Raw genomic sequence first — 14,313 nt, 5'->3', positions numbered from 1 at the left:
TGGCAGCGCTATTTGGTAGACTCGGCAGACCTCGGTATATTAAGGTGTGTTGCAACAGAATAAACCCGTCATTAAAGAATGCCACCATGAAAAGACGGGCGTAAACCATCAAAGGTCATTATACCGTGAGATTCCAGTTTCAGTTTCAAGAAAGTCGGCCCCATAAAGCAGAACGTCTACAGGGTAACGTTTGCACTTCTAACTTAGAATGTCTTACCGTCCCGACTATTAACAACGGACATTGCTCCCTCCGAACAACAGGCGTCTCAATAAATGACTTATTGTTTGCTTGAAGAGAAATATGCATTATGAGTTTAGTAGTGCGGCCAATTTTCTTCTAAACATATTAAAAGGACGATCGAGGGATTTCACATTCATTGGTAAGGCACTCTAATATCTGGCAAGACGAACAGTGAAAGATAGTATGAAAGGATCCTTATTCGACTTAGAGAACTGAAGTCGTTCAATTGAAAGATTTGAGAATGAATGATTTTCCAGGGGTAGAAGGCATGAGCGAAAAACGTGTTACAAGATTAACAATACTTTGAAGCCTACCTTATAATCGCAACTTTATCATTATTATTGTCGTTATTGTTATTGTTGTTCCTTTCGAAGCAGGTCAAGCTTATTGTTTAAGGATGGCTTCGTAATTTTGATACTCAAATGATATGAATAAATTCAGTTCATTGTTGTAATATAATAATATTCTTTTGTCCGTCATAACAAGTCATAAAAGTGTTCAAATCTCGAAAGGATGAAAATGAACGCTTTTACACATAAGCAAAGAACTTTATTGTTATTTAATATTTTATCACCTTGTCCAAGTTTATAACATTCTTCTTCTTCATCTAATGCTTATAAGATTCTCTTTAACTCTTATCGATTATTGTTATTGTTATAAATTCTTGTATATATCAAAATTTTTTCGTTCCTTCTCATCTAGTCGTAACGCATTGAATTGCTTTCAATCTAGTTGTTCTTGCTCTACATATCTAAATACATATATATGTAAGTGTAGGGATGCGTAAGAAATGAGATTTAATTCCATTTTCATTTCGAATAAAAGATCGACTGGTTGTGCATGCATATGTATTGCACAACGTGAATTGACATTTACAAACGCATCTCTGTACATAAAAGAAGAAAGGAAAAGAAGAAATTGCAAAAAAAAAAAAAAAAAAAATGAATTTGAATTGAAATGTTGTATATCCCTTATGTTATGTAAATCAATAACATGTTTTTTCATGTCAGTTAACACATTACGAAAATAAGGAAAATTAAAAATTGCAAAATTATAAATTGCAAAAAAGATCTTTCAATAATCAAAAATTATTTTGCTAACGGATTGAGATGAAAAAATGTTAATGTAAAAAAGAAAAAATATTAGTGTAAAAAAAAACCAGACAATTTAAATCATTTACAAAATGATTTATGTCAAATATTTACTTTAACTTTGGCATTAAGAAAATAAACAAGACAAGTTCCTCTACGCTTGTAACCGTCCAGCAGGCTTTTGAACAAAATCGACAATAATTATTTTGATTATTTTCCACTGAGGAATAAATAGTTCATTAAATGCAGTTGATGATGACTAAGTCATAATTTTCATGCATCAGACACGGCTCAGAAAAAATTCTAAATAGAGTGCAAAAGTGTTTTTTTTTCCGAGTTCAAGTCTTTTGATCTCCACCGGGTGAGACGCGTAGAACATAGTTTTTATCCTCTATACCCTTTGTGGAAAGGTTAAGTGTGTTCAGATGTACTTGACACCCAAGAGCACTTAAGTTAGGTCAATCTTCTGTCACAACTAACCTTGTCTGTCCGTCTACCTGCCCATGTGATTGTTTTCAATATACAGGCCGTAGTTTTTTAAATATGTTGATAAAGCTTTGTACACTGGGATGCTTTCGCTTACAAACGAATCTACTAATAATGCATAAGATAAGGCCACCTCTCCGACCACCCCACATATATGGCCTTAGTTTGAAAAGTCATTGTAAAAAAAAAAGAAAAATTCCAATTTTCAAAATTGCACGAAAACGTTGAGAATTTGTGTAGATGGGGAAATTTTTTCACTTTTCATTTTTATATGTTAAAAATTGGCCCATAACAATAGTTTGACGAAGAAATTAATCTTACCCAATTTATGAACCATGTACGTCTATCTTCTCGATCGTGTCCCTCATAAGGATTGCCATGAGTGATGAGCCTTTATATGCCTTTACAATAAAAAAACTTTTTATAAGCCTAATTTGCTACAAGAAATAAACGGACCAAATTTGAACCAGGTGGATCCATTTTTTAAACCCCCTTCTAAGTCTTTACATAGCGATAAATAATAATTTCCAGCTATTAATGGCAAACATATGTGGAGAATAATAAAATTTTTGAAAGGAAAGTTAATTTGGTCCACTGCCATTTTATGCACACTCCAATGTGAAGATTTTCATAGAAAGGGTAGAATACATCTTTACATGAAAGCAAAGTATAATTTCACCGAGAGATGGGAGGTATATTCCCTATGTCAATACGTTTTCGCAGTACCCGCAAGAAAGCTTCAGAAATCCCACAAAATATATAAATTCTTAATCAGCATCAAATTCAGAATCAATTTAAGCATGTCCGTACGTCCATCTGTGCAATGTCTGCCCCTCCTGGCCGCAAAAATTAAGTTATCGACTTGAAATTTAGCAAACACATTGTAAGTTCTTCCAGGCTGCTACCGGAAATTAGTCAAATTGATCGAAGAGCGCGCCTACAATCCTGTGTAAACAGAGGACACCTCTGTTTTTCAAAAGTAATAGAAAATTGATTTTTTTCTCATTACTTATAAACTGTTGCAGATAATTGTACAACAATTTCAAGGCTTATTCTATGAGCGATGGAAAAAGTCAGCTATGCTTACTTAACTTCACTTTTTTCACTTTTCTTGTCTGAATAACCCTGTAAAGTATAAAATTCTTGGCCAATTTCAAATTGCGAATGCACCTTCCATTCATGTGTGCATCTGTCCGCCCCAGCAAGGGTGTAGTATATGTAATAAATATTCTCTTATTCTCAATAATGAAGATATCGCCTACAAACTTGCAAGAGAATTTTAAAAGGAGCCAGACATTGCAAAAAGCGCGCCTACAACACGTTCACAAGCGCATATAACAAAAAGTGTCAACTCTTTTACTTTGCTTGTTTTTTGCTTCTTACTCGTAAAGTACAACGCATACGCTACATAAATCTCCGCGACGGAATATAATTTTCTTACTTGTTTTTCTTTTTTGAATATGAGCACACACGCCTGGGTTGCCCTCTAGATGTATATGAACACCATGTTGATCTGTGAGAAAGAATAAGGGATAAGAGCGATAGGAAGTAGTTATACTTTAAGAGGTCTATGTCCGATCGCGATGTGCCGTGTCGCTACCAATCGAGCATTCAATGTATATGAGAATTGCAACCACTCATCAATTGTAGTTCACGTGGGATGTACCGTACTGGACAAGCTCTTACCTAACTCTCTCGAACTTGATTCTCTTTTTATAATCTTTTCATATGTCTTTAAATCAAATTCCCATAAATTGAAAATTATGTTGTCAAGAACAAAGCATGATGAAAAATGAGTTTAAGTTTAACGCTCCTTGACGGATGGAAAACAACGTTGAAGTTAATTTTTTTTTAACTGCTTAGAACCTGTGTATTAATAGTGCGGCTTAGTAACTTCCAGCAGAAAATTAATTAAGCTCAAGTTTTCTTTCTGGGGTTTTCTCGCGTCCAGCATCTAATTGTCATTATTATTATTTTATTAATACTTTTATTATTATTATTTTCTTTCACTTATGCTGGCTCTGCAAGTTTATCAATTGTTCACTAATTACATTTTAATAAGAATAGTAAGTAAACTTCATAATTCGGAACACGTAGGCACAATTTTGTTATAATTATTACAAAGAAAAGCAAAGTAAGCAGCAACAGCTGACAACAACAGAAAAGTGAACTTTTTTACGTTATTTTTACCAAATCTCCCTTTCGCTCTCTGTCTCCTTTTTCCTTCCTTTTCTTGATATATATACACATTCAATAAAAACAAAAGTCATGACAAACCACAATCAAAGACATTCTATCATACATAAGCACACACACACACACACACACACACACACATACATACATACACATACACATAACCATATCTACTTATCGCATCGAGTACGTCGACAGGCGTATTGATGAAAAGTTTTGGCACAAGCCTTAAGGAGACCGAGAAAAAAAAAAAACAAAAACAAAAGGAAAAGTTTTTCAGTTTCCCTAACCTACTCAGGCGCACAATGTGTTCATTTCCATGTGTTGGTGGCAGAAGCAAAAACATAAAGCTGTGTCTAGTCATGTTCGAACATAAATCAATTAACTCAATTTCCGCCTGCTACCAGTTAAAATGTCCGGTATTGATTAGAGGGCAAGATAAGTTTGAGTAAAGCGAAACGCAATGTTGGGGATTAAAAGTACTTACTGTTGGTATGGTTGAATGTGTGTTTGTGTGTATGTTTGTGTGTTTGTGTGTGTGTGTGTGTGTGTGTGTGTGTGTGTGTGTGTGTGTGTCGTAAAATATGAAAGGGTATAAAGGAGTAGTTTCGAGTTTGATTATTGAGGGTTTGAAATGTTCGAACACACACATGCAATAACCAACGGAAACAAAAAACAAAAATCAAAAGAAAAAGCAAATAAAAGAAGAAAAAAAAAATCTCTGGCAAAAAATATGAGAGGTCAGCGAAAGTTCATAAAACTTGGCAATAATTCAATGTAAGCCTAACATTTACTTGAAATTGGAACGTCAACCTATATGTACTATGGTAAATGCGTAAGTGTGTACTTGTGCGTGTGTGTGTAACGACTAACAGCATTTTTGAATATGTGTTTGCGCGATTTACACACAAGCTTAATCAATGTGATTTATGTGCATATTGTATGTGTTTACACTTAGTCATGGTTTGGTTGAATATGTCTTTAACAGATTGGTTTATTGCGTGGGGGTCGCATGCTCGCTGAAGAATCGCCTCAATTGCTACGCCAGCAATACAGTGCCGAATCGTTAGAGGAAGTTTTCCTTAAACTCGCAGTACTACAGAACATGGGCAAGCGTCGCAGATCATCTATAGCCAAAGAAGTTATCGATAACGTAACAGTACCGGCTATTTCAAATCCTGCCTTAGATTTGTCCGATGAACAAGACAATGCCGAGATATCGGGCGAATTTGGTGACAACATATCAATGACTTCAGCTATCCCCGATCCTATACCGACAGCCGCAGTTTCAGCTTTACCTGTCCCGCCCGAAGAAGACGTGTCGGTATCGTTTTGTAATAATCAATTTATGTCCTCGCATCATTTGCACGCCATAATATGGAAAAACTTTCTTTGGATGTTGCGTAATAAGGGGTAAGATACACTTACCTATTATTAATTATTACAGATATATTTTTTGTCTTTTTTTTTTAGATCGATGCTGTTTGTTGTCGGTTTACCGATACTACAAACATTTCTGTTTTGCTATGCGATTGGCCACGACCCGACCGGCCTAAAATTGGCTGTTGCCAATTATGAAATGAATGAGGAGATGATTAGTAAACAATATTGTCCTAGCATTGCCGGCTGCAATCAAACTCAATTAAGTTGTCGTTATCTAGATATGCTGGTCAGAAACAGAAGTATGGTGATGGTAAGTAATCAAATAAATCAAGGCTAAACATGAACACGCAAAGTGTTAAGCGCTGCTATGTTGTAATGTTGGTCTACATCTAGTAAGTTTAGACAATTGCGTGTTAGGACAAACCTATGATGTCTACCATGGTAAGCGGGTGGGTTGGAATGTTGATAGGTTGGGTTTCTTTTTCTTTTTAATATGATCCATCACTCAGGACATATGCAACCGGTTGGCGGTCAGCCAGAAGTGAAGAGCGAAGATAAGCTATGGAGTGGCCTCCACCTAGCAAATGTATGTCCAGTCTACTTGTAAGCCATTTTTAATATAGGTTCCATTCAGTGCTTTCAAACCGCACTTGAGCTTGAAACCCCAAACACTGACTTGCGACTCTTATATACCCGACTACGTGTTAGTCCAACGCCTTTTAGAAGGAGCTTTCATTCTTTTCTTAAGATTCAAACAGTTCGCCTTAATATTTCTCTCGAGTTTGAGTTATAGTTTAAATCCTGGTACATACAAAACCCATTTTAAAATTGCATCGATCACCATTAAAAAAACGGATTGACTTGGCCGTAGTAAGAAGCGCTGATCTAAATAACGCTTTGGAAGAACGGCTTTGTTCGCTTCATTTGTATTTTTGTTGAAGAGATCGCAAATAAACGCCCGTTTTGGTAGAGTATGGGGACGAATGGGACGATTTATTAAGTCCGTGGCGATTTTGGTTTGGAATAAAGATGGGACCGCGTCCATGGACATGTGGAGGGCGCAATTAAAATTAAGTAACAAACAACGAAAATTAAAGATTATTTTCATGTCACAAAAGAAAAAACAAAACCGAGAAAACAAAACTGTTCAGCCCATGCATATGATTTTATCATCCACACCGCGTACATGTTGAGTTACGGCCTTGAAAAAAGCAATTCTGTGACCCTTACCCTTGCAATGCCTAATAGAGTATTGTACGAAATCGCTTCAATATCTTATGCATTTTGAATAAGTATTTCTGCATTCTACAAACTTAAGACCCAAACTAGTATATCGCCTTTCATCAGTGGTGAATGTGAAAACAATAATCCTTAGATTTATGGGATTTCATGGCTATTTAATGCAGTTGTACTAGAAGCCTTTTTGTAGGACTTTAGTACAGTTTACATTGGAATAACTTAAGCTTAAATCTTCGACAATTACGGTAACAACAATAGTAACAGTAACACTTGGGGAAGAATGAGAACAAAAATCACCTTAAAATACAAAAACAATAACAAAAATAGCAGCAACAATAACAACAACAACATATTAAATGCAAAAGATAGAAACGGCAATGGATGAATGGATTTACCGAGAATTTGTTCAGGAATCACTGAGACATAAGCAATTGAAAGACATTGCAAGCGAAGTGAATCAGGAAATGCGTTACACGGAATTATAATGGAAATCCTTAATGGTAAATTCTGTCACTGAAACGTGTAACTGACTATAAACGAGACATTAATATACATTAATTAAACTGAAAATGACTTGACTTTGAAGTGTCCAATGAAAGGCAATAAAACTTAAAGGAACAAACTTTAATAGCAACGCAGTTAACACAAAACATTAATAGAGAAATTATTACGAGATAGTGAAAAGAATATTAAAAAGGGCTGAGATAAGTAAACGAAAAGCGAAACAAAAAAAACAAAAAAAAAAAAAAATTAATTAAAAAGCATTTAATTAAGTTGTAAATTAAACTTTTTTTTAAGAATCACTAACGATAAGCATAGTATAAAAGCAAAAGAGACTTTTGATAAACACGACTGCAAACATGGCGCAACATAATAACATGACAAAGAGTGTATTTTAATGTAATTGAAATGACTTAGAGGGAGAAATATCTTAAAGTGAACACCTGTCAGAAAATTAATGTACATTGTTAGGACCTTTCGGCCCATTCTCTGGAGCTAGGGCAGCTCAGCGGCCCAGGAAAACACAAGAAAAATTTATATTTACAGGGAACTTTATTATTCATTATTAAATTTGATGATTATTCGAAGACTAACTCTCAACGACTCTAAAGACCGTCAAACTAAAACTCACTCTCAAAGACCGTCAAAGTGAGACTAACTCTCAAAGGCTCTGAACCCTGACCAATTCTAAATTATTCTAACTTATTCTGCTCTACCCCAGTCTTAACCTGTTCTTATTCTATATCCTAACCTTATTCTTATTATATTCTTAATCTATTCCTATCCTATTCTTATTGTATTCTTGCTCTATTTCTATACTAACTTACTCTCTAACTTAAACTAGCACTCTTTCTCCCCCACCAGAAACGGAGAAACCGTGAGGCCAAAACGTTGGACGACTTTGGGTCCTCACAATATATTTAGCCCATACCTTGTGCTAGACTAATCTCAGCAACTCCAGGCTTTGTTTTACAAGAATTTTTTTCTTTTCATGTTTTTATATTTTAATGATTTTAAGAGGGTTTTACGACTAAAGGAAAATCATTTTTTCTTTTTTAAATCCAAGATACAAACTATTAATTGCAAGAGTGACGTGATCGAAATGCACTTCAAAATAAATGATCGTTTATTTTAAATAATGTTTGCTTATCTATTAATATTATGTTATTTCTCTTAAGCGCTAGATCTTGCATTTAAAATTTAAACAAACATGACTTGTAACAACTCCTAGTTTGGTCCATTCATTGCACCAAACATGTCTCGGGATAGCCATTCAAGCGGCTTCAAAGTAAAGTTCATATTCAGTTTTCAATTTCACTTACAATTTGTGTCCATACTATTATTCGCTTTGCTAGGTTAAAGCGTACTCCCGAGAAATTGAAAATTCTTCGAACCGCTCTACTCAGCACCGTAAACTTAACTCAAACTAAATCGTAGCCTAAAACGTAACTAATTATTCTCTCTTAACTAATTCTGTTATTTTCGGCTCTCCCCTCATCCTGACTCCCCTAATCGACCGGACCAGTTTATACCACGATGCGGACTATTTGAAACCAGCTCCTTTACGGTTCCCGTCAAAGTTGCCTTTTGGCAACGTTACTGCATTCCAATCAGAAATATCTGATTCTGACTAGAACTCCCCTATCTCCCGTAGTGCGTCTCTTGCTTCACCTAATCCTAATTCTTAACCTATCTTAATCTAGCACTCCCCTTTCGAGACGGGGAACCTGTGAGGCCAAAACGAGGAACGACTTCGTCTTTTTTTTTTTCTTCTATTATTATTTCTTTTTGCCGAATCTATATATGTTTTTTCCAACAAAATCTTCGAAAAACATTTTTCAATTTCTGTCCAATAATTGATATCGGCGTCCCACAACGAAGGTTTTTTTTCATCTTTTTTTTCTTTTACAAAAACATGATAAAAAAATCTTGCATTAAATATGGGAAAAAGAGATTACCTCCAGATGCAGGTGTTGTAGAAAATTTATTTATAATATTAGATGTTTGCAGGTGCAATGATAAAGCACTGCGAACTATTAACGCACACATCAATTAAATTCGATTATCTTGATCTTTCTCTATATTAAATAACATTTTTTCACTTAGTATTATTAAGTTATTCAGTATGTATAGATAGCAGTCATGTAACGCTCAAAATGGAATTTCCACAATCATTAGCGTTGTTGTTGCATTTGACGAAATATGTTACCGAAACCCGTCAAAGAAGCCTATTGTAATGCTGTTCCATCAATCGTCGATTTTGGTTTCCATGTTAATGTTAATGCCGAATGTCAGCTATATGATGCAACTTCACGTTTTTCTTATCGAGAATAATTTGCAGGATTTTTTTTATGTTTTCATTTCTTTAAGAAAAATATTCAAACCGAAGTTGAAATCGAAATAAAAAGAAATAAATAGAATTTAAAAGCATTGATTTTTACAAAATATAAATAAATTGTTTTTGTGCTGTAAGCAACACTTGCTTGATAGCTCAAAGTCAGACGATTTCCTTTTTAAGCAAATGTTTGTCGCCATAGATTACCTAAAGTCTCACGATGTAACAAACGAAAAGTTAACGCCGCACACATTGAACTACAACTTAAATTTGTTATTGCTGGTTAGGAGATCGTGTAGGTGTTGTTTTTAGAGGAGCAGAATAATTTCTGAAAGCTTTGCCTTAACAAAATCTTTGCGGAGCCCATTGAAAATTACCGGAGTAAGCGGAGCAAACTAATAATCTATTAAAAATTTGATTTTAAATTTCAGATATTCACTCATACAGATGTCGAAGCAACTGACTTGGTGCGGCAGGGTAAAGCTTGGGGTACTTTAACGATCGCTAATAATTTTACTGAATCTCTAACTAACCGCATAGAGAGCGGACGTTACGTTGATGATGGGACTTTAGATGCTTCCGAGTTGAAGTTGCGACTGGATATGTCAGGTAATAAGTGAAAACTTTATACCCTACATAAGCAGGGCGCGCTAATTAAAAAGTCATTATTTTTACCTAATTTTAGATCAACAAATCGCCACCCTGCTCTTCCGTGATTTAGTCGACACCTACTATAGCTTTGTAGATCATCAGCTTAGTGATTGTGACATTAATCCGGGAATCGCTCGTATACCGGTTATATATCAAGAACCCATCTATGGAGCTATAATACCGAGCTTTAACGATTTTGTCGCTCCTGGCGTTATACTAACTATCATATTCTTTTTATCGGTTGCCATTACAACGGGAGCAATGTTGCTCGAACGCAACGAGGGAATGTTAGAACGAAGTTTAGTGGCGGGTATAACCGGGCCTGAAATTTTATTTTCATTACTTGTCACTCAATTTACAGTTATGTTCAGTCAATGTGTTTTCGCTCTGCTGGTTGTGTTTTATTTCTTTAACACAACCCTAATGGGCAGCATTTGGTCAGTTTTAACTATGTGCATACTTAGTGGGCTTTGCGGCATGAGTTATGGTTTTGTAATATCCTGCGCCGTGGATACGGATCGTACAGCTACATATGTTGCAATGGGTTCATTTTTACCGAATGTAATGCTGTGCGGTATTATTTGGCCTGTGGAAGGCATGTATCCTTTGTTAAGAATTATTAGCAAAATAATGCCTTTAACTAAACCGGTTGAGTCGTTACGGTCGATCTTGCAGCGTGGCTGGGGCTTAAACGAACCGACAGTCTATTATGGTTTCATAACAATAACCACTTGGGCTGTCGTATTTATGTTTTTGTCGATTTTACTATTAAAATTCAAAAAGGGTTAAAGCAATTATCTCTGACGTCATTTTCTTCAATTTTATTTTGCTATTCTCATTCTTAGTTTCTATTAATGAATGAATATTTAAATCGTCATAAATTATATTTTAAGAGCAGCCAGTAGGGACAACAACAACAACAACAACAACAGCAACAAAAAGCAATTATATTACGAATAAAAAATATATTTGAGTTGTGTAGTGATAGAGTAAAGCGTAACGTAATGCAAACAATGCATAAAACGATTATTGACTTGATGTTGTCCTTGTTGCTTTTTTTTTTCGCTGCGTTTGCCAGTCTATTGTATTATGTTATTTTAGTTGTACTTAGACTTAAAGCTTTATATACATACTTGCATATATATATATATATATATATATCTGCATACAAATACATATATATGTATAGATGATGTTGTTATTCTTGTTGTCAAGTGGTTTAAAAACGCATAGTAAAAAGTTGCGATAGTTTATGAGATGCCCTATAACGACTATAACAACGTTCAAAGTCAGCTCATACGCTCACTGCATCTGCCTTTGCATCTGACTCTTTCGCTTTCACTCTTTCACAATCTTAATTTCCTTCTGTTTACTCTTCTTATCCTTCACGTTTTGTAGGTTTTAAGGTCAACGGTAGGGTATAAATCTTTTATGTTTAAGCATTTCTCTGTATATTGTGTTTCAATTACTTTCTACTTCATGTAAGTTCTTATGCATTATGTATTTTTAGTCTATACATGTGCGCATATATATATATATGTGTATATATGTACATGTATTTGTGCGAGCAAAGTACTTGGAATTTATAGTTTTATACTCACAAATTGTAATTTGTATTATTTTAATTTTATTTTCATTTCATGTTTCTTTCTTTGTGTACTTACTATATACCCGTTTAACATGGCTTAAGATAAATTTTTAAGGTTAAAATAAATGAAAAATTTTATAAAATAAAACAAAAAAGAAAGAAGAATTTTTTCTCCTAAAAAATATATGTGCATTTATGCGTTTTTGTGTATGTATTTGTATCTTGGGTTTTCTCTAAAAAACAAAAAAATTTGTTCTTTTCATTTTTATTGTGCTTTCTTTTTCATCTACTTTGCTTCATAAACAACGGATTCCAGCAAGTAGTCGGCTAAGTTACTTAAGTTAACGCAGTTAAAGTTAATGTTTTCAACAATTGACTTTCATTATTTAACAACGCAATTTATATGCTATGAACAAATATTTGATATGACTAAAGATTGACTGCTTACTTGCTTGGTTGACTTGTCTTTCAAGGCTTGCGGGTTTATTACATCCAGGCAAGGAAAGATGAATAGACATTTTAGACGCGCTATCTCTCTCTCTCTCTCTCTCTCTCTCTCTCTCTCTCTCTATCCCGCTCGCTACTTTTGACTCTAACCAGCCTCTAGATGCCGTCGCTTGACGGGTGTATCGTGTAACAGATGTTTAACATTGAATTAATTGAGCAATTAATTATTATACCACCAGCCAACCCAGCAAACCACTCAGTAAAGTTATTTGAAGAGAAGTTCAACATGATATATTTTCTTTTACTAAGCAAGTAATTAGTTAATGCTGCAACTAATGAATTCAACGCTCTTTAGGGAGAATGTAATAAAATTCTTAGCTTATAACAAAAGGCAGATCGTAGACGGGACTAAATTGTAAGGCTGCAGCCATAAGTGGCCAACTGAGTCCTTTATACATTCTGATCTTAATCAACTGTGGAACTAACAGGCTATTAGCTTTAACTTGAAAGCTAGTCAGTCCTCTTTCATTCATTATAGTTACATTAAAGACTTTGTTAAAAAATACAAATGTAAAGTTAGTAACGTTATGTCCGTTAAATTTAACTGATGTCAATTTAATTATCGATTTAAATTACATCCGTCTGAGTGTTTGAATAAATAATGAATCTCGACTAACAACTGAATGGTCGTGGGTTCAAATCTAAAGTGGGGTAGCGTTTCCAATAAAGCCTTAGGCGCTAAAGTCTTAAGAGTTTAGTCGTAGAATTTTTTTTCCTTGTCAGATTAATTGTAATAACAATAATAGTAATAATAAATAAATTAAAAATAATAATAAAAGAAATCTCATGCGATGGTCTTCTAGCATAATCCCTAGTAAATTCGCTGTAATAACTGTTGCTATATGTAACTTTAACTTAAACACTCTAGCTGGCAAAACAAACTAAGTTAAGTGGGTTTTGAAAACCTGCATTTAATTTCATGTCTAACATAATTAATAAAACACTTTAGGGCATGAATTGTATTTACTGAAGCAGTTTAATCAAATCGATACAACGCTAATTCCGGTTGATAAATCCTCTTTGAATGTTAGAGCTTGTAAGGATTAAAACTGGGTGCCGGAGTTTAATCAAATTGACATAGCGCTAGTTCCGGTTCATAAATACTTTTTGAATACTAGAGCTTGTAAGGACTTAAACTGGTTGTCGGGGTTTCCTCTCTGACGACCCAGAATTAATATTTCTTTCTTGAATAACGTTATCACTCTCGCGATTCAAACACGAACAGCCTTTTTAATGTTCATTTTCAATTTTTAAAAACGGAAACCAAAACTGCCACCGATCAGTGACACTCTGATTCAAATTCAAAATCGCAGGCTCGAATCACGATTCCCACTGTTAGGTTGTCCGGTTTGTCAGGTGGCACATTGCCTTAATTATCGGTAGTTCTACGCTAATCTTAGAATATCTTATGTTATCCTAATATGCATACAATACTTAACTACTATTAAATATACGTGTGGGGTAATATGGGGACGATTTTTTTTTTTCTTCAGATTTTATGTAGGTCAAGATGCTTTCACAAATTCTTTACCAATAATGTAATTGAAAAGACTTAGGAGTTTAGGTTAGGTGTCCACCTAAACATAATCCTCATAAGACGGACTTTGTGATATAATCGTGTAGACGCGGGAACAATTGTAAGAAAAGGAAAAACTAGTTGTAGCGTGAACTTACATCTCTTATTCTTTCGTATGTTGATATTTTTTCCATTAGCGCAAAAGGAAAGTGTTTATGCAGATCAAAAGATTTAATATACTTTTATGTGTGCGTAGATGTGTGTCTCCCAAAGATTGTGTTTTTTTTTTGTTTCCCTATATATATAAGTCTTTGTAAATTATTCGGATTAAAGCCTTGCTTAAAGTTCATTGGTCCGACGATCGATGGTGTACAGCTTTATATGAGTATTCTCTCCGGGCTTTGGTAAGGAGACATGTAAAGTCACCAAAATATGTTATGTCGTGTTTGCACCACGGCCACGCAGAACTCGCGACTAAAGGAACAAATCAAAATAAGTAAGTGGATCTTAAAACCTCATTAGAGAGTAAATCCACTCTGCTGGCCGAAGATTTAGTGACATCAATAATTGTCTTTTGAT

At 34.6% G+C, this 14,313-nt stretch overlaps 1 protein-coding gene across 1 annotated transcript in view; it reads left to right on the top strand.

Annotated features, from left to right (window-relative positions):
• Positions 1-11,006, top strand: part of LOC119638410 (ABC transporter G family member 20) — a 94,454-nt gene extending 83,448 nt beyond the window's left edge. Inside the window, exons 5-8 of the mRNA XM_038035175.1 lie at positions 5,003-5,427; positions 5,488-5,707; positions 9,904-10,081; positions 10,158-11,006. Coding sequence (XP_037891103.1) covers positions 5,003-5,427; positions 5,488-5,707; positions 9,904-10,081; positions 10,158-10,912 — 1,578 coding nt within the window. The 3' untranslated portion in view covers positions 10,913-11,006. The remainder of the gene's footprint in view (positions 1-5,002; positions 5,428-5,487; positions 5,708-9,903; positions 10,082-10,157) is intronic.
• The last annotated feature ends 3,307 nt before the right edge of the window (positions 11,007-14,313 follow it).

This window comes from Glossina fuscipes, unplaced genomic scaffold, assembly GCF_014805625.2.
Source record: "Glossina fuscipes isolate IAEA_lab_2018 unplaced genomic scaffold, Yale_Gfus_2 88, whole genome shotgun sequence".
NCBI lineage: Eukaryota > Metazoa > Arthropoda > Insecta > Diptera > Glossinidae > Glossina > Glossina fuscipes.
The sequence above is the reverse complement of the archived record's forward strand: the minus strand, read 5'-3'. Positions and strand labels throughout refer to the sequence as shown.